This window comes from Postia placenta (genome assembly GCF_002117355.1).
Source record: "Postia placenta MAD-698-R-SB12 unplaced genomic scaffold POSPLAscaffold_11, whole genome shotgun sequence".
Taxonomy (NCBI): domain Eukaryota; kingdom Fungi; phylum Basidiomycota; class Agaricomycetes; order Polyporales; family Adustoporiaceae; genus Rhodonia; species Rhodonia placenta.
Genome location: NW_020169842.1, coordinates 235,954 through 256,425, shown reverse-complemented (window position 1 = coordinate 256,425; position 20,472 = coordinate 235,954). Strand labels below are relative to the sequence as shown.

The window sequence follows — 20,472 nt, the reverse complement described above, 5'->3', positions numbered from 1 at the left end:
TGGATGTCACTGGTCGTCGCGTACCGGTCGTCGGTCGCACTCTGGCCCGGTCATGCTCGCGATGACCAAGTACCCGCGCGGAAGCTGAGTAACAACAAGGCGGAAGACTTGTATATAGAAATGCAGCGCGGATACAAACCGACTGCTTACTGTACGTACCGTAGCACAGCCCCGTCGCTCATGTATATAAGCTGCGAGTATTCACTCGGGAATGCTCGCAGAGTCAACACCAGTAATTCTACCTCATCATATTCTCTCTCTCTCGTGCGTCTCGTCCTCGACTCAATCACTCGAAGACCGGCGCTCTGCCATTAATATTACATACTACTTCTCTTCTACTGAGGACCTCGGCTCTCGGCGCTGCGTTCCTCGCGCCGTACCTCGCACCCTCTCGTAGTCCTTACACCTCTAGATTCTTGATATCAAATATGTCTTCTTCTTGTGCTCAGAATGATTTAGACACGAGTACTGGCCTCAAATTCTGAAGCCGTGTGAGAGGAAACGAGTGGCACTTCCATTTTCGTTAGACCCATTGCATGGTATAGTGTTCTGGGCTCGAGACCTCATGACAGCTATGCGAGGCAGGCCGCAGCTTCATCAGATGTACACTGAGGTGCACAATTCAAAAGCAGCACTCGAAAATCCTTCAAATGCGCTGATTACGGAGATGGTGTATCAGGGGGACTCCAATGACATGCAGGCTGAGGAATTGGACTATGCATACATTGATAATCAAACCAAAGACATCGACGAAGGGAGAGAGATTGGGACTGAGGACTCGGACAAAGATGGTCTGGACCTGGAAGACAGGGGAGAGGACGGCGGTGACTATATCTGCGAAGTCGAAGGATATGCAATATTATAGTTAAACAAGCAACTTCATGTGTTCATTTGAACTTCACCCTTGGAATCGTGGTTCCTAGGATGTGGTTACCAGACTCATGGATGCCGATCAGCCGACTCACCATCTGGTTGTGATTGCTTCCATGGACACTGCTAGACTCGTCACTCCATGCAATACCCAGTGAGCAGATCGATGTCAAACAATATGCCGCCATACTGTTGACGTCATGCATTGTCTTGCAAGCGGCAAATATGTTTGCATGGGTCACGAGACCTTATTTGCTTCGTACCTTTTTGCTGATGGACCTCATAGGTGTTTTGTTCGCGCGCCACAGTACCTCTGCTGATTTGTCAACGTAGTGAGCCCTGCGTGGTGATGAACAAAGAGTCGCGAGGAATGAAGCGAGAAAGTGGCTCGAAACACGGGAACACATAGCTAACTTACGCCAACGACAATGAACCCTACAATGCTACTATTGCTTTCAGCCGAGATTTCCGGTTCAGCGCCACAAGGACAGCGCCAGGCTCCGCAGTTTGGCTAGATTTCGCATTGATAGTGTAGCTGAAAACGCGTCCAATTTGTTCGATGAGCATCCTTCCCTCATACGAGCATTCAACAAATTCCTCCCTCCTGCTAGCCGTATCAATTGCACGCAAAACTCAAATAACCTCGACGGTGGCCACTATCACAACCTCGGCAGGTGCAGACACAAATGGCCCTCTCAACTTTGGTCCAGCTGCTTCAAGTGGTGTACAATCACTGTCCGGCGAAGCTCGCTCATCAAACGTAGAGTCAATCCCCGCCTACATGTAAAGGGTACAGATACAATTCTTAGTGTCAGACAAGTACTGGCACTTGCTGAGCATCTTTGCTCCGACAGGAACATCTAGCGGTGAGATTAGCGAGTTGGAAGAGTCGGCGGTGAGGTCTATGTCAGCGAAATGCATGCAGAGACGCTGTCGAGCATATTGACAAGCTCCTCGATCGTTACGCACCTGAGCCGGCGAAAGGCTTCGTCGAGGTTTTGCCAGACGTTAGATCGCAGGAATTTGATCTAGCGCAAGTAGCTGAGCTGCATGGATCGCAGGAAATCGGAATTCCTGGAAGGGAGACCACAGGCCCCAGGCAGAACGAGAGTGGGCCCCCTACAGACCTGTCACTTCGATTACTGAGGCAGGGTCCGGGCAGCCATCAAAGGAGATGGGAATGCCGGTCAATAGGAAGGTTGAACCACATGAGGTAAAGGCCATCTGCGGAGGCTGTCCAGAGCACGGTGGGCGTGTCTTGTGGCTCTGCCGACGCCAGCCAGAGGTAGAACTTGACAGCGTCCGTGGGTTCATGAAGGTGTTTCTACTCTTTTAACTACAACGTTGGCGTCCTGCGGTGTCTTCGTCATTCCGCATTGAGTTTCAGCCGCTGTGAATGAACAGATCATGCGATCGTGATCCAAGTACTCGATCGAAATGATCGGCATTCGCACTTGGCGGACGTTTTCACGGATTGCAAGTCCTTGTTCCCAACTTCCGAGTCTACTGATGCTTACTCCCTCAAACCATACGGTAGTTTTCTCAAAACCTTCACTAACGGCGTCTTCTCTATATGGAATCTTGGCCATGTGAACACGCAATTTGCCATCAATCACCGCTCGTTGGAGCCGCCTAGACGTCGGACACTGATATGGCCGTAATCAGGCCGCTTCCGCTGCCTTCGCGTACCCATATGCACTGCCAGCGCTACAGCGAAAATAGCTACCGTATTGCAGCATGAATGAAGTGTTCTTTGGCGCTCAATGTGGCTCTTTTCAACCCTGGCTCCCACCAGACCCTCTGGCCTCCACCTGCTCGCGCTCTGGGGTACTTATATCTGAGCTTAGCACTCGAGTAGACTCTCGGCACGACTGGTCATAATGTCTGCAACGCGGAACTCATCTGACGATAAGATCTACGAGGACGAGAAGCAGAAAGGTGGTGATGTTGAGACCCCCGCAGGACCACATGCAGAGACGAAGGACGTATATGACGAAGAAGAGTCAGGCGTCGACCCAATTTACCAGGCCAAGGCAAGGCTACTCAATGATGCGTTTCAGGAGATCGGGATGGGCAAATACCAGGTGTGATCGTCTTGTGGCGAATTAAAACCACTTTGCGGGTATTGATGAACGCAATCCTGTAGTGGTACTTGTTCATCGTGGCAGGATTCGGCTGGTTCTCGTCAGTATACTCTCAGTCTCTATCTACGATACCACTGACTTCAACCGTAGAGATAATCTATGGCCGGTAAGGCCACTCGACGAAGATTGTCGCATCGAATGGCTGAAACCGAACGTCTACAGATTGTAACTGGTCTTATCCTAGACCCAGTGGTCAATGAGTTCAATGTTCAAGGCCCTTTCTTGAAGCTCGGACAGAACATCGGCCTCCTTGTTGGTGCCGCATTCTGGGGAGTTGCATCTGACGTCTGGGGACGACAGTTAGTGATCTGTTCGCGTTGCTGACGTACGCTTTACTGAATCCATCACACTGGATGTCAGATGGTGCTTCAACATTACTCTATTCATAACCGGTGTGTTTGCCGTCGCTGCCGGCGGCTCCCCGAACTACGTCGCACTATGCTCCTTGGCCGCGGTATGGAGTGTCGGTGTCGGCGGGAACTTGCCTGTCGACTCAGCGGTCTTCCTTGGTATGCCGTGCTCATAGCGCGGGGCTGAGTGCTCGCTGAATTATGTTTGCGTAGAGTTTATTCCTGCATCGCACCAGTACCTCTTGACCATCCTGTCAATCTGGTGGGCGTTCGGCCAGTTGGTCGGCAGCTTGGTATGTCATTGACACTCAGAAACGTCAAGTTTACTCACTTTCGTTCTGACTAGGTCGCCTGGCCTCTTATCGCAAACTACTCCTGTGCCTCTGCCACCGACTGCCCACGCTCGTCCAACGAGGGATGGCGGTACTTCCTGTACGCCATGGGCGGGCTGATGCTGCTCCTCTGGGTGCTGCGCTTCTTCGTCTTCCACCTCTATGAGTCGCCGAAGTACCTGATGGGCCGTGGGCGTGATGCGGAGGCGGTCGAGGTCGTGCAACGCGTCGCGCGGTACAACGGGCGCACGTGCAGTCTGACGGTGGAGATGCTGAGGGAAGCAGGCGAGGTTGCCGCTACTGCGGAGGGAGATGTGAACACGATGGACACCAGTGCGTTGGCAGCGGTCATGAGGAAGATGCGGAAGTTCAGTGGGGACCATGTCAAGTCCCTCTTTGCGACGCGCAAGCTGGCGTACTCCACGACGTTGCTGATCACTATATGGGGTAAGCGAGGTCGTCTTTTGTGGGTGGTGAGGCCGCTGACGCCGATCTAGCTCTTATTGGACTTGCATTCCCACTGTAAGTTTGACGATCGGACTGAGCGAATTCCTGATACTGATCCGTGGCAGATACAATGGTTTCGTTACCTATTTGTAAGTTTGTAATACCATCGTCGATTATTAGAGAGTTGATTCAACTGGCGGAATATCCTAGTTTGCAGACACGAGGGGCTGACTTTGGTGACGGTTCCGTGTACATCACTTATCGCAACGTGCGTTCCACAGCCTGTCAGGACCAATCCGTGCCGCTGATCTATGGCACACATATAGCAAGTCATTCTTAGTGTCATCGGCGTACCCGGTGCCCTGCTTGCAGGATGGATGGTGGAGATCCCTTATCTCGGCCGCAAGGGTACTCTTTCCATCTCAACGCGTGAGTTTCCTTCCAGCTTTTCTCGCACTGATGATGGAATAATATGGTCATATAGTCATCACGGGCGTCTTCCTGTTCGCGAGTACCACAGCGCGCACCTCGAACGCCCTTCTTGGTTGGAACTGCGGCTACACATTCACGAGCAACGTGATGTACGGCGTGCTGTACGCTGTTTCGCCTGAGCTGTTCCCTACCAAGGACCGAGGCACGGGCAACTCCATCGTCGCTAGTGCAAACCGAGTCTTCGGAATCATGGTAAGTAGTCGAGTCTATAATCCATGGCTATGCTGATGGAGTATCGTGTCTGGCGCGTCAGGCCCCAATCATTGCGCTGTACGCGAACCTCGCGACGGCGGTGCCGATCTATGTTTCTGGTGCGCTGTTTCTTGTGGCGGGGCTTATTGCTCTGTTGCTGCCCTTCGATCCTATTGGGAAAGCCTCTATGTGAGAATACAAATCGCTGCTTTCTTGAAATCAGCTTCTCCTGTGATGATTCACCTGTCACACGCGACGCTTGCAATTGAATATTTGAGATGATATTAGGTAGCAAACATCTGAGCATGCGTGGAAGCCGATGTGTAGTACAGTATTAACGTCTACAGGTCGCTGAGGACATTATGTCCGTCTTTGACAAAGTCGTCATTAGGCGTGACGGGAGACCACCCTAGATGTAGAGACCATGGGACCCGGTGTTCTTCATAAGCTAAGCTAAGGCACTTTCGGATCGTATGAGAGGGCATTGTCTACCGAACAGGATGCTCTCGGTCGTCAATCAGCTGCTATCCGGACTCATCTGCTCCTAGGCAGGCGGCCTCGTACTGCAGTTTCCGTGGCGGTCAGACATGCGCGTGTCCATCCTGAGCGATGCAAAGAAACGTTGACCATTCTATCTATTCTCCTCGCGTCCGCTATTCTGTCTCGATGACAAGGATTGCAAGTTGGTAACCCGCAGGGCAGTGGTTCGCTCCGCTGACACCCCACCGGTACCTACCGTAAATACAAGTGGCAGTCGTGACCTGCGGTATTCTACGTTTCCATGCACGAGACCGTGAAAATGCGGAGACCGACCATGACGATACTCACGTAGCCCTTGTAAAGCGTTAACTATCGACCTGGATTAGCGCTGTGCTATAACGTGTAGGGTGTTCGTCGTGTCTTCAATACGACCTATCTCTGCACGTAATTGGTATGTGAGTACTTACCGCGGGCCTCATTGGATGCAGTGTCCTTGACAGTTCACTTTCCACAGCCTTGACAGATTTACAACACACTGCTGTCACACTAATAGCGGCACTTCCTGCCTCCCAATTTTAGTACACGGTCACGCATGTTCTCGTCTTAGTTGCTGTGTCCAGCGTTGCAAATACTGTGACTACTTCTGCGGCTCCTCATGAAGCCAAAGTGCGTATCTTGATTTGTCTCTGCGTCGTCTTCATACTAATCTGTAATGCGCTTCATGGCAACGAAGTAATCTCCTCGATCTGAAACGCAATCTTGTATTTCTGGCCTAGTCTCCCCTAGGCAGCCTACAAATAGAGCACCCGTTTTGATGGCTGGAGGATGGTCACAACTCACTTGAGGTTTGCTTCAAGAGGCGCCCCCCGGACCGTAAGACAGCATTTCGAGCGTGTTGGCACTTGCCTGGAGTGCTATAGCAATTTGAAGTATTGTTAAACGTCATTGGGCTGCTGTTCCACCGCTGTTCTCGGCATGGTACTTGGATTCTTGGCCTTTGATAGCGACGCGCGAGCAATATAGTCACATGATCGCGTTGCACTCGGCCAGAGCCGAGATATGCCTGATGCAAAAATAAAGGTCGATCAAGTCTTCAGCTTCAAGTCGAAGGCGTTCACTTTTTCTGCTACTTTTCCTGTGCCACCTCATGTTCTCGTACTTTGTGCTTATAGCAACTCAAAAGTAACCTAAACCAGCCTTATTCGGCAGGAATGGCAGAATCTGCGTTTCATAACCCGCTCTCAATCAATCTGGCAAAGCAGACTCGACAACTCCTCGAGCTACTCCCGTCTAAGTCTTCATATGCTATACTTCTGGAGAACGCCAAAACGCGACCAGAACTTCTTGATACTGCATCACGGCTCCTCGCTGTCCCCGCGCTCACCAGCGTAGTCGCAAATATCTTCAGACCTCTTCTACTCGATCTATGTGCGCGGTGGTTACATGATGATGAGGACGAGGACGATAGGCTGGAGTCTCTGTGTTTTCTTCTGGAAATACAGCCAGAGACATACCCGTAAGTCTCTTTATGTGTAACGCTTGTTTCTGATGCACTGACACTGCCCAGGGTATTCGCTGCCTTCTTCCGTCGTCCGGGTCGCGAAGGGGGTCCTCTTGGTTTCCTCTCACAGGTAGAGTCTGTGGGTGACATCGAGACAGTCGTTCTACACCGCAGACTAGTTGCATACTACCGCATATTGCAAGCAAATAGAGCCTTTCCTCGAACATCTTCATGGCCGCTTGCGCCGCTGTCGAAGCTCATCTCTGCGCCCCTTCTTGATAATGGAGTGCGTCTCTTGGCCATACGCTGTTATGCGTTACAGGCAGGTATCATGGAAGGCGAACGGGTGAAGATGGAGAATAACGCCATAGGAGATGTTGAGTCGATCGACTGCCCCATTACATTTAGCACTCGCATGGACGGTACCAGAATACAAGTTGACGGATGGATCCTGCCCGCTGTGGAAGCCAAGCGAGTGGTCGACTATCGGAATGCGCTTTTACAAACCCAAGATCATTACTCATTTGACGGAGACGACTCACAAGAGCCTGTTCATCCGGCAGAATTGAGGTGAGCCCGTCACGTCCTTCTTACAATTCAACTTGCCCTGACATTTATGTAGTCCATACATCGTGAACGTACACGGTGTTCTATTACTCCGCGGATCGACCGCCGCAACACCCGACTCGCTTTTGATCGAAACCCCCACCACTATACAATCTCTACGAGCGCTAGCTCTTCACCACTCACTCAGAGTGCCAACTCTCTTGACCTCTCCTCCGTCTTGCGGCAAAGCGCTACTGCTATCCCATCTAGCGTCGGTCCTTCTTCCTGGTGTACGTAATCAGATTGTCTCGATCCACCTTGCCGACACTTCCCTCGATGCCCGCTCTCTCCTTGGTTCTTATGTCTCGTCTGCAACCCGTCCGGGCACCTTTGAGTGGAAGGAGGGTGTATTGGTTCGGGCGATGAGAGAAGGCAAGTGGGTCGTCTTCGAGGATATTGACAGAGCTAGCGCTGAAGTCCTTGGAATCATCAAACCCCTTGTCGAGTCCATTGGCATGGACAAGTGGATTGGGGAGCGGGCGAAGCTTGACATTCCCAATCGTGGGACAGTGGAGGCAGAGGACACCTTCGCTATTTATGCCACACGTTCGACCGCACCCTCAAGGAGCGGGGGCTTTATGCCTCCAACATTCTGCGGAGCACACAAGTTCCACGAGATGATCGTTTCCGCACCAACAATTGATGACTTGCGGACAATCATGGACACCAAATTTCCCAGGCTAGCTGGCATAGCTGCTCATGGGCTAATTCGCCTCTGGGAAGCGGTGAAAGCACTTGGCTCAGCGGCTTCCACTCGAGATGTTGGTCTACGAGAGCTGGAGAAGCTGTGCGTGCGTATCGACAATCTCCTGCCCTCCCAGCAACCTATGGAGATCGACGTTGTGCAGGAAGAGTTCTTGGCCCTGCCAATCATCTTCCCCAATCTTGCTCTGCGTGAGGTAATGTACTCGGAGGCTCGTGACGTTTTCTTTGGGGCAGGGTCGACCACTGCATCTGCTCGCACCCATATGGACACCGTTGCTGCTCTAGTCGCGGAGCATCTTGGAATTGCTCCGGACAGGCGAGACTGGCTTTTGCACGAATGGACGCCCGAGTACGATCTAGAGAAAGACATGAACGGCAACATAGCTGCTGTGCGAGTCGGTCGGACGCGTCTTACCGCACGCATCTCCAAGTCACCGAAGGGCGCATTTGCTCCACGTCCGTTCGCTATGCATCGGCCAGCTGTCCAGCTGCTTTCCCGGATCGCTACCGCCGTGTCCCTCGCCGAGCCCGTCCTGCTCACTGGAGAGACGGGCACAGGAAAGACCAGTGCTGTGACCCACCTAGCGTCGCTACTCGGCCGCAACCTCGTCGCACTGAACATGTCCAATCAGACGGAGTCCTCCGATCTCATCGGTGGGTTCAAGCCCGTCGATGCGCGCATTCCTGGAATGGAATTGCAGAACCGTTTCTTGGAACTTTTCGGCAGTACGTTCAGCAAGAAGAAGAATGCAAAGTTCGAAGAGTCAGTGCGGAAGGCGGTGCAGGATGGAAAGTGGAAGAGAACGGTGACGCTGTGGAAGGAGTCGACGAAGCTCGCGAAGAAGAAGATCTTGTCCAAGACTGTTGCGGAACAGAGGTGTGTAGCCCGGTTTTATCATACCATCTAGAAACTAACCCGTGCGTCCAGCGAAGCCACTACGCAGGACGGACAGTCACCTCGCAAACGACGAAAAGTGGAACGCGGTCTCAATGTGCCTGCCGCTGTTTGGGATGCATTCGAACGTGACGTTGAGGTATTCAAAATACAGCATGTGCATGGCAATAGCAAATTTGCTTTTGCCTTCGTGGAAGGTCTGCTCGTGAAGGCATTGCGATCCGGCGACTGGTGGGTCTTGTCTTGATCTACCGACATGTTGTGTCGCTCATTATCTACAGGATATTGCTTGACGAGGTCAATCTGGCAACTCCTGAAACATTGGAGTGCATATCTACGCTGCTTCAGGGTCCGACCGCCTCCATTACGCTGACAGAGCAAGGCTCCCTGGAGCCAGTGCCGCGCCATCCAGACTTCCGCCTCTTCGCATGTATGAACCCGGCGACGGATGTGGGCAAGAGGGACCTGCCACCCAATATTCGTTCGCGTTTCACGGAAATAGACGTCCCTCCGCCAGATGCTGACAAGGACACTTTGCTAAGTATCGTCTCTCAGTACATTGGTGGTTGCGCAGTCGGCGACAAAGGTGCTATCATGGACGTCGCTGAGTTCTACTCAGCGGTCAAGAAGTTGGCCGACGAGCGCAAGATTGCGGACGGTTCCAATCACAAACCACATTTCAGCATGCGCACTTTGGCTCGGGCGTTGACCTTCGCGGCAGATATGGCCCACGCATACTCTCTGCGAAGAGCACTGTGGGAGGGTTGCCTGATGACGTTCACGATGGTTCTCGATGAACCCAGTACGCGGATCGTCATGGAGCTTGCTCAAAAGCATATCCTCGCAGGTGTGCGCAATCCGCGTTCGTTATTGTCCAAGGATCCTATAGCGCCCCAACCACCTGAGGCTCATCTCAAGTTCGGTCCCTTCTTCCTCGAGCGAGGTCCGTTGCCCGAGGATCCAGTTGACGACTACATTATGACGCCCTCTGTCGAGACCAAGTTGATCGATTTGGCCCGTATCATTGCAGCGAGGAGGTTCCCCGTCTTGATAGAGGGCCCCACATCCAGCGGCAAGACCAGTTCGATCGAGTATCTCGCCAAAAGGTCTGGTCATCGGTTCGTTCGCATCAACAATCATGAACACACCGACATCCAGGAGTACTTGGGTACCTATATATCCGATCCGAGCACAGGCAAGCTAGTCTTTCAGGATGGCCTCCTGGTACAAGCTTTGCGCAATGGTGACTGGATCGTCTTGGATGAATTGAATCTTGCTCCCACCGACGTCCTTGAGGCTCTCAATCGTCTTCTCGATGACAACAGGGAACTTGTAGTTCCGGACACTCAGGAGGTCGTCCGTCCACATCCACACTTCATGCTATTCGCTACCCAGAACCCATCTGGATTGTACGCTGGTCGAAAAGCTCTGTCGCGCGCTTTCCGCAACAGGTTCCTCGAGGTCCACTTTGACGACGTTCCTCAAACAGAGCTTGAAACCATTCTTTGTCAGCGATGCCGTATAGCACCATCGCATGGAGCGCGGATCGTCAGCGTTTTCCGAGAATTACAAAAGCGTCGCCAGTCTAGTCGGGTCTTTGAGAGCAAGCACGGTTTCGCGACTCTTCGGGACCTCTTCAGATGGGCGCAACGGGATGCTATGACGTATCAGGAGCTTGCCGAGAATGGCTTCATGCTCCTTGCTGAAAGAACGCGCCGCGAAGATGACAAAGCAGTCGTAAAGGAGGTCATCGAATCCGTCATGAAAGTCCGCATCGACGAACAGCAGTTGTATGACCTACACCGCCCCGAGTTTGCTCAACAAGGTTTCCTAGGCTGTCCAGTGCCATCTCAGACACAACTGGTTTGGACATCGGCTATGCGACGTCTTTTCACACTCGTCGCTCGTGCATTGCGATTCAACGAGCCGGTACTGCTCGTGGGCGAAACAGGATGTGGGAAGACCTCTGTGTGTCAGCTCTATGCTGACTGCATTTTGAAGCGATTGCGCACAGTTAACTGCCACCAGAACACGGAGACCGCGGACCTCATTGGTGGCTTGAGGCCTATCCGGAATCGGAGTGCAATCGAAGCCGAAGTCATACGCGAATCGCTGGATGCCCTGCGCGAGGCAAATTTGACGTTCGATAGCGAGGATCCTCACTCTCTTATCGCTTGTATTGGTCGACATATAGCGTCTGGCACTTTGAGTCCAGTAGTCGTCGGACGTCTGAACGTCATTAAGGCCAAGCTGCAGCGGCTTTCTGTGCTGTTCGACTGGCATGACGGACCCCTCGTCGAGGCCATGCGCAATGGAGATGTCTTTCTTCTGGATGAGATATCTCTTGCAGACGACTCCGTTTTAGAGCGGTTGAACAGCGTACTTGAGCCTGAGCGCACGATCGTATTAGCAGAGAGAGGCGGAGATACTTTGGAAATCCCTCTCATAACGGCCACTCACGACTTCAAGCTAGTCGCGACAATGAACCCTGGCGGTGACTATGGCAAGAAGGAATTGTCTCCCGCTCTAAGGAATCGTTTCACAGAAATTTGGGTACCCCCGGTCACTGATCGTCAGGACTTCGAGGCGATTATGAATGGTTCATGGCAGTACGCTTGTTTCAAAGAGCAGACGGGTCTCATCCTGGACTTCGTGGAGTGGCTTTGTGCCTGCGCAAACGACCGGTCTATCCTCAACATTCGAGACATACTGGTATGTCTAGTAGTTCCTCTATAGTAGAAGATCTGCTTAAAGCAAGCAAACAGACTTGGGTTCAATTTTCCAACACTGTGTATCACTCTAGTTCAGAGTCTATGCCCGTTTATGTGATCTTTGTAAGTGGCCGTCATGCATCTGCCGCACGCGACTCATAGTTCTTACAGCATCATGCGGCGCACCTAACATATCTCGATGGACTAGGCTCCATGCCTCAATTCTCAGGATTCTCGCACGACGCATTACAGGATACGCGTTCTCGGGCTGTCCTCAAATTGCAAGAGCTCGTACCAGCGCAGGATGGCTTGGAACAAGTTGTACAGGCTGACCCTCATACATCCGTCCAGCTGGGATACTTCTCGATCCCACGAGGAGCACTGGAGACCCGACCACAGAATTTCAGTCTTCAGGCACCCACGACGCGGGACAACATGATGCGAGTCGTAAGAGCATGCCAACTGTCGAAGCCTCTGCTGCTGGAAGGAAGTCCTGGCGTTGGGAAGACAAGTCTCGTCACCGCGTTGGCCAATATATGCGGATATCACTTGTGCCGCATCAACCTCTCTGATCAGACAGATCTCTCGGATTTATTTGGATCTGATTTGCCTGTCGAGGGTGGTCAACCCGGGCAGTTCGCATGGAAGGATGCTGAATTCCTAAGGGCCTTGCAGGAGGGTCATTGGGTCTTACTGGACGAGATGAACCTGGCACCGCAAGCGATATTGGAAGGTCTCAATGCAGTTCTTGATCATCGCGGCACGGTATATATACCAGAACTAGGTCGTTCCTTCACACGCCATCCATCGTTCCGTATCTTCGCTGCGCAGAACCCTTTGCATCAAGGAGGAGGCCGCAAAGGATTGCCCAAATCCTTCATCAATCGTTTCACGAAGGTGTACATCCAGGAGCTCACATTCGACGATATTTTCCTCGTCTGTCGCAACTTGTTAGAGGACTATCCTGAGGAGCGCTTACGACGGATGATCCACTACACATCCCTTCTGTCGGACGAAATCATGGTCAAGAGGACCTTCGCTAGGGAGGGCGCCCCATGGGAGTTCAATCTCCGCGATGACCTCCGTTGGGGGGCCTTGTTACGAGCTGCTGGGCCGCAAGCGCACCCTGTCCAGTACCTATCGACGTTGTTCTTGCAACGGTTCCGGAACAGCAAGGACAGACAACATGCACTCCGCTTATTCGAGGAGACTTTTAAGGATTGTGCCGGGCGCATATCCTTCCATGATCCAGTTCGATTCCTGCTCACGCCGTCCCATGTTCAAATAGGCCAGTTCTTTTCCAGTCGAGTTGGACATGTCCCGCGCTACCGTCCTGGCCGACTTCTGCATACGCATTCAGCTGCTATGGAAGCAATCGGCGTGTCCCTCACGCATGGTTGGTTGACAGTGCTTGTCGGGCCGCGTGGGAGCGGCAAAACATCCAATATACTCACGATGGCCCACTACCTTGGCAAAGCCATCGACATCGTCGCTATCAGCAATGCCACCGATGCATCTGATATTTTGGGTGGATTTGAGGAAGTCGACGCAACGTATCGCACGCAGAGCGCTGCGCAAAAAGTCCATTCCTTCACCGAGCGGGTGTTCAGCACAGTCGATGGGTTCAGCCGTGAGGCAGCCGCACTCCATGATCTAGCCGGACTGGCTCTCGCGCACGTTGGATCGAAGGAGACAGCTCGGGAATACTTGGTGACTGCTTTAGCCCTCTTGAACAAAATGGACAATCTTTCGGCGCAAGAACGTAATAATCTTCAAGTTCTGCAAGAGGAGCTGAGGTCATCGGTAGAGTCCATCGATAAAGCCGGGGGCTTGGAGTGGGTAGATGGGCCACTTGTGCGGGCACTCAAGCAAGGCTCCTGGCTATTGCTCGATGGTGCGAATATGTGCAACCCTTCGGTCTTGGATCGACTGAACTCGCTCTGCGAAACCGACGGAGTACTCATTCTGAATGAGCGGGGTCAGGTCAATGGACAAGTTCAAGTCATCAAACCACATCCAGAATTCCGCCTTTTCATGTCTGTTGATCCGCAGTATGGCGAGCTGTCGCGAGCTATGCGCAATCGTGGTGTTGAGGTTGCCTTGATTGAAGACTCGACACCAGAAGACTGGCGACGGACGCTGGATCATGTCCGCCTGCCTTCTAGCCTTGACACGCTGGAGGTCAAGACCGCATCATTCACATTCGAGCAGGTGCGACGTGGGGTCAAGAATGAAACGTCTGTGTCGTCATCTAGTGTTGCGCCGTCAGGTAGTAGCACTCTTGAGGGTCAAGATTGCTCGTCGTCTTGGCTGTCCGGCATAGTCCCCACCCTCGCGGTCAGCACTCCAAGTAAACCAGTGATCCAACGTAGCCTGGCGTACTTCACCACTAACGTGTCGGCCCCTTCCCATACCCCGTTCTTGGTTCGCCTTTTGCGTTCACATCAAGGCGATCCTCCTTTGGCCCAAATATGGCAAGTCGTTGCAGATTGTCTGCCCAGCTCACGCATGACAGCTGAGATCCTTCGGTTTCAAAATACTCGCTGTCACTCTCACGGTTCTCACCAGGAATTGGCTCCTTTCTTGGTCAGTGCCACTCTCTTACATAAATCATGTAACTCTAACCGCTCGTTCAACACTGCCAGCCATATGATGCCGTACCCGCTCACTTATTGGTACCAGAGAACACGAATGAGGTCAACACTCTCTGGCAGGCGCTTCGACTCTCCGTCACCGTCCACCTCGACCGCGAACATGAGCGGGCTCATCCCATCACACGTTTTCAGCCGATGTCGTCGGTCACCAGGCGGACAATCACCGAGGAGAGGCACCTCCAGGTTGCAAGTGCAGCAAAGCGTCTGTTGGACGAGATACGATCCACCGCTCAACATAGAGTGAGCCCGCTCGAGGGTGCTTTCAATACAGCGGAAGTGAGTCAAAACACTACTTCTTGGTCCGACAAAACCTGATCTCATAGCCTCCCAGTCGCAGATTGTGCTACTGACACAGCTTCTTACGTACGGACATTTCCTCCGGGAGGCGGCGGCGGCTGTACCCATCGATTATTCCGCTGTGCAAGTTGCCGCACGGTGGATACAAGAGTCCGTCCAAGAACTGTCTCGTTCTGAAGACATTGTCTCATGCTCCAACATCCTAAACGATGCCGTATCTCCCAAGACAGGTCTTGGCCTGAGGGAATTGTGGATGGCGCTTCGCAATCTGGAAGCTCAAGCTCACTGCAATATGGAAGTGCAACGCCTGGAGGCAATGGCTAACGTTCTCACTAAGGATGAGAAGCACCTCGGTATGTTATCTTCTGGCCTGGCGCGCTCCTATCTGATACACCATGCAGATCGTCGGTCACATATTCTTGAAGTTATGGCACTGTGGACATTGCCCAAGCATCGGACAGATGCCGAAGAGATCGAGTTGAAGGAATTGACGGACCGGTTATTACAAGTGAGTTCCTACGCTGTGTTGAAGCGCAGCGTGGCTGAATAGATTTAAGCAATATCCAGACAGCGAGCAACCAACCGATGCTGGGAATGGCCTGTCGCATGATGTTCTCGTCGCTGAGCTGGACGTCCTTATTCAGATCCCGATGGGTGCCGATTGCGTTGAACAAGAGGTAGTGTCACTGACTTCTATGGACGAGTCGTCGCGTCTTACACGAATCATAGGCCGGCTCCCCAATATTGAAAAGTTGGTTAGAATTTGGCTGCAGATTCGTCAATCTATCCCGTTTGGTTCCTTATCAACAGATCCTATGGGCACAGGCAAACAGAGAGGGTAAGTCCTTGCAACAAGATACGTGGAATCTACTTTGACAATTCGATGCAGCGAGGGCACAGTGCATTGCAAGGATCCACGCGCAATGGCTCGAGAGTATATGGCATGTATCTCCTGTGAGGAATGTAAGTGATCCATCCCAATCTGCACAATATACCACTCACCAGGGGTCCCAGGCGAACGGGCCATCCGTCTTATTTTTACCTATAGAACTATTCGGTATAGTCCATGACTGGTACATTCTATCCCTAACAAATACCACCTCTACTGACGAATATACGCAGCTCGCTTAAAGAACGCAGTCTGAACACGCTGCAGCAATATGAGCAGACTATGCTTCGTCGTCTCGACTTGCTGTCTGCGTCATCGTTCATAAGAGACGCTACTCGACTAGGGCAAGTATCGGCTCTGTTACTGCGCGAAGTCTCTGCAGTACGTGGACACCTTGTTACATTGTGACCGTAACTGACTTCTCCGACAGTTGACCGTTTATTATGGAGGATCATCCCCCGTAGTCGAGGATGCTACGCAAGGGATGAACAGTGTGACTGTCCTCAACATGATCGGTCGCCTCGAGTGTGTACCGCATGTGGCCTTGGCGGAATCATGCAGGGAGCACCTCCTTCCCGCCTTGCGGAAGTTGCATTCCACCCCTCGACCACAGATGCTCGGCGAATTAGGCCGCTCCTGGATCGCGCTGGGCCAGACTATCCTCGAGATCTATGTCCCCGACGTTCCGGTCGATCCGGCAGCAATACAGAGATGCGCTAACGACTTCTGGAGGGGCCAGGCGGAGACATTCGCTGTTCAAATCGGTCTTCATGAGAAGTATGAAGAGCGGGTCAGTGGGCGCAAAAGTAGCGTCTCAATCGAGCTGTTGAAGACCATGCTTGCTGATGCGGAATGTCACGCCGCTGCGAACCCCTTGCACACCGACACTCTCCGGAACGATACAGCGCAATTGTACGCCTTGTGGGCAGAAGTCACGCAGCTGATGGCGCAGGTGGTCTCTACAGTCAAGATTCAATCTATCTTGGAGGACATTGAGTCGCGGCAAGCGCAGTCTCTCATGCGTGAGGCTGCTGTTCAGGAGTCTCTCAATGCTTTCAGTCAACGCCTCCGTACTGTCTACCCAGAATACCGCGACATTTTTGGACCCGTCCTCCTAGCCATCTTGTACATCCGATTTGGATTGCGTCTCGCAGCAGAAGCACCTCAGCATGCTGAACGCCTTGTTGATCAACATGCTGATATCATTACCGCTTTAGTGGCATTTCCGTCGGTCAACAGTGCCGCTTTGTTGCGAGAAGATCACATCCCGTCCTTGCCCGATATCACAGCTACAGCATTACTCGCAAAGCTCTCGGGCATTGTCTTCGATGCCAATCTAGGAGTGGACGTGCGCGCTCATGTTCAAGAATTAGAGACGCTATACGAACAGATATTTGGTCTATGGTCAATTGATCGTGCGAAGGCAGAGAAGGCGCAGCGGGAAGGGCAGTCCCTGTATCGTCAGAACAAACTGACTAGCGATGGAACTAGCGATGCGGAACTAGAAGAACAAGATTTCCTCTCCATTTTCCCCCAGTTCGGCGACGTTACCAGCGTCGACGAGCTGTCTGATCCAGACGCCCCCTCTAGTACACATGCACAGCCCAAGGCTTCTATCTCCTTCGACGCTAATCGCACGGTGCAGCTCGGCGGACTCCATCAGCAGCTGTTTAGCCGCAAGAACCTGGGTGGCTCGTCTGCAGAGTTCTCGACCATCTTCATGAACCTCAGGCACACTCTCCTCACCTCCATCCTTGACTCCGCCGTAACTCAATTGCCAGAGAAACTCGACATCGACAGCGTGCCATACCAGCTGGCCTTGCTTTACAACAGTCTCGGTGGTTTACATGGCAACGGACAAAACACCATGACGGCGCCTTACAATTTTTATCTCGACGCCAATTTGCTCGAAACGCGAAAGGCTCTCCAGACGCTATCTACCCTGGGCCAACGTCTTGATACGTTACTTGAAGAGTGGCCAGATCAGATGGTTCTTCAACATCTTCGATTCCGCTGTACGATGATCCTCAGTTTTGATCTCTCAAGCCCCGTCGCCAAGATCCTATCTGCCGTAGAACACCTCTTGCTGCAGCTCGAAGATTGGGAAATGTACGCTAACAGGACCAATTCCTTGAGGAGCTACCAGCAGAATCTGACTGTCCTGATTGTGGAATGGCGGCGGCTGGAGCTTGCGTCCTGGCAAGGGTTGTTGAAAGCCCAATTCAACACATTCGCGGATTGCGTTCACGATTGGTGGTTCAAACTCTATGAAGCGCTTGTCCGAGGTTCCATGACCGCCGCCGCCGAAGAAGAGGCTGGACGCGTCGATGCGTCGACTCAGTATTTGAATGAGCTGGTCCCACTCATAGACGATTTCATCACGTCATGTCCGATTGGCCAGTACGAATCACGTTTGCAACTCCTCTCCAGTTTCGCCACCTTCATACATCATCTACTCGCGGATAAGGCCAAATATCTGAACAGGATGCTTTCCCGGGTCTACCGCATCATTCAATTCACTGTGCATCACTTTGAACAGTTCGTACCCACCGTACAATCCGCCCTGGCCGCCCGGCAAGGCGAACTTGAGAAGGAGATCCGAGACTACATCAAGCTGGCAAGTTGGAAGGACATCAACGTACACGCCCTCAAACAGAGTGCACAGAAGACTCACAGACAACTCTATAAGAGCATCCGCAAGTTCCGCGATGTCTTGCAGAAACCTGTAGTCGATCTTCTGAAGATCCAGCCCGATACTGAAGGAGCACGCCGTCATCAGCAAGTGGAACAGCCCTTGCGCTTACACGCAACGGTCAGCTCCTTGCCATCAATGTCCTCGACCTCCAGCCTACCTCCACACCTGGTGAACCTCGACAAGACGTATAGAGTCTTTGACAGCGTCGTCGCCTCCCAGGTCTCCGCAAGCTCCCGAATATTACAATCCGCTGCTCTGCATGACCTCGCTGAAGAGATTATCACAACATCACGTACGCTCTCGAAGGAAACTGTTTCTCAAGCTGGCACCGCCCAGCAGCGTATCAAGATGCTGAAGGGGTTACTCAACCGCAAGAGGCGAGCCTGGAGCAATCTGCTCAAGGAACTCAAACGCATTGGCCTGGCAGCGAACGTGAAGCCAGAAACACTGGCGGATCTGCGCAGCCTGCGCTGGCTCAGGGAGCAGAAGGTATCATCTGGAGACAATGTTTACTTGTATCGACTCGCGCATCTGCTTCCTGACCTCAGGGCAACTCTATCGAGCCATCACGATGATATTCAGACTCGGGAGCTTCAGCGAGGTGTGCTCTTGCTCGAGTCTGGCTTTACGATGGGACTGGATACTCAGCGCTGGTACGTTTCGTCGATCGATTGTGTTCTGTGAATTAAATGACGAGCCAATATGCAGGACTGCTGAAACTGAGACCGTCTTCTCGCACCTCCAAGGGCTTGTCAAACGCCTTCATCAGATACACGCAGAAAATATTGTTGATTCCGGCGCAGCAGTTCTGGACTGTGCGGTAGAGCATAAAGACATCATATGCAAACTCGTCAACGCGCTAGAGGAATTAGAACAGCGGCTCTTGGACCATCAGGCTCACAGCTCACGCGCCAAGGTTCCTCAAGCGGTTCTAGGCGATGTTCGGCAATTCATGAGCTCGTCTGGGAAACTGGCTGCTCGCCTACTCCAACTTGTCGCTGTTCTACAAAGTACGACGCCGCCCATTCTCCTTGAAGGTCTGTTCATTTTCTTCTGTCTCTTATAATGCGCACTTAATTGGCCTGCGCAGAGGAGGATAATCTGCTTAGGCAAGCATCTCAGCACGTTGCAGAGACGCTAACTGCCCTGGACCGATGGGGTTCTTATGGCAATCCGATCAGTTACCTCACGAAGCCTATCGGCGCATGGCTGCGTGGCATGTGTCCCACTCAGCTACTCACAGAAAAAGGAGCATCAACGGACAGTACTGCTTCATTGATCGACACGGTGTTGCTTAGCATGCAGGCCGTCATGTCTGCATTCACCACGGAGGAGTCCGCAGAGGCACAAGACCAGGACAATTATGTTCGCCGCAATCGCCGTTGCATTGCACATTCGAAGCGCGGTCTTAACCTCGAAGCCATAGTCCAACACGCTACCGCTGTTATGAGAGAACTCCCAGGTTGTCCAGACGGCGAGAAGCAGAACAGAGCCGGCCGCATCCTGCCGTTTCTGGATCGATTCCTTGAATTCGCGGAACATCAGTTGCTGCGACAGCGCGAATGGACGAGGGCTCTTTTCAAGCTTGACTACGTAACTGCTTCAGTCATGCTTACCATTGCGAGGGAAGGGTTCTGCAAACCTCCTGACACTGACGGAGCCGCATCTGGTGGGGAGGGTGCGGAATTGGAGGCGGATGGCACAGGCTTGGGTGAGGGTGTTGGAGACAAGAACGTCAGTAAAGAAATCGAAGACGAGAGTCAGGTCGAGGGTCTCAAGGACGAAGGGGATGATACCGATGGAGAGGCCGAGAGAGCGGAAGATGCTATCGAGATGAACGAGGACATGGGCGGACAATTGCAGGATGTTCCGGATGCTGAGTCCGAGCAACAAGAAGACGACAGCGAGGAACAAAACGATGAGGATTTGGACGAGCAGATAGGCGACCTTGATGCGCATGACCCTTCTGCTGTGGACGAGAAGCTATGGGGAGATGAAACTGGGCCGCAGGACTCCCAAGACGGAGGGAAGAGCAATCAAGATCACTCTACCACTGACGGGCCCTCGGAGATGACAGAGAAGGATGAAAGGAGCAATAAGAAGGATGCGAGACCGGAGCAGTCTGATGCCGCACCTCAGCCAGATGCGGAAGATGCGGACGGGGATGAAGAAGAAGAAATGGAACAGGACGAGAATCATGGCGGAGGATGGT

At 52.5% G+C, this 20,472-nt stretch overlaps 3 protein-coding genes across 3 annotated transcripts in view; all 3 read left to right on the top strand.

Moving 5' to 3' along the window:
- Nucleotides 1-865, top strand: part of POSPLADRAFT_1149445 (hypothetical protein) — a gene marked incomplete at both ends in the record, with an annotated part of 2,142 nt that extends 1,277 nt beyond the window's left edge. The window contains 2 exons of the mRNA XM_024486302.1: nucleotides 497-603; nucleotides 668-865. Of these exons, the coding sequence (XP_024336494.1) occupies nucleotides 497-603; nucleotides 668-865 (305 nt within the window). The remainder of the gene's footprint in view (nucleotides 1-496; nucleotides 604-667) is intronic.
- Nucleotides 866-2,750: 1,885 nt separating this feature from the next.
- POSPLADRAFT_1058997 (hypothetical protein) lies at nucleotides 2,751-5,020 on the top strand (the record flags this gene model as incomplete). The annotated part of the gene is made up of 13 exons (XM_024481108.1): nucleotides 2,751-2,954; nucleotides 3,017-3,054; nucleotides 3,105-3,120; nucleotides 3,177-3,313; nucleotides 3,375-3,523; nucleotides 3,578-3,657; nucleotides 3,711-4,143; nucleotides 4,194-4,218; nucleotides 4,269-4,292; nucleotides 4,354-4,411; nucleotides 4,470-4,572; nucleotides 4,628-4,827; nucleotides 4,889-5,020. 13 exons carry the CDS (start codon nucleotides 2,751-2,753, stop codon nucleotides 5,018-5,020), a joined length of 1,599 nt encoding a protein of 532 aa, XP_024336493.1.
- Nucleotides 5,021-6,518: 1,498 nt separating this feature from the next.
- Nucleotides 6,519-20,380, top strand: POSPLADRAFT_1058996 (hypothetical protein; the record flags this gene model as incomplete). The annotated part of the gene is made up of 19 exons (XM_024481107.1): nucleotides 6,519-6,823; nucleotides 6,875-7,378; nucleotides 7,431-8,996; nucleotides 9,048-9,245; nucleotides 9,296-11,726; nucleotides 11,780-11,848; nucleotides 11,897-14,149; nucleotides 14,294-14,311; nucleotides 14,371-14,655; nucleotides 14,711-15,029; nucleotides 15,078-15,184; nucleotides 15,234-15,353; nucleotides 15,406-15,514; nucleotides 15,566-15,639; nucleotides 15,691-15,749; nucleotides 15,799-15,946; nucleotides 15,996-18,913; nucleotides 18,969-19,297; nucleotides 19,351-20,380. Coding segments are annotated over 19 exons (12,842 nt in total), but the record flags the coding sequence as incomplete, so codon positions are not given.
- Between the last annotated feature and the right edge of the window lie 92 nt (nucleotides 20,381-20,472).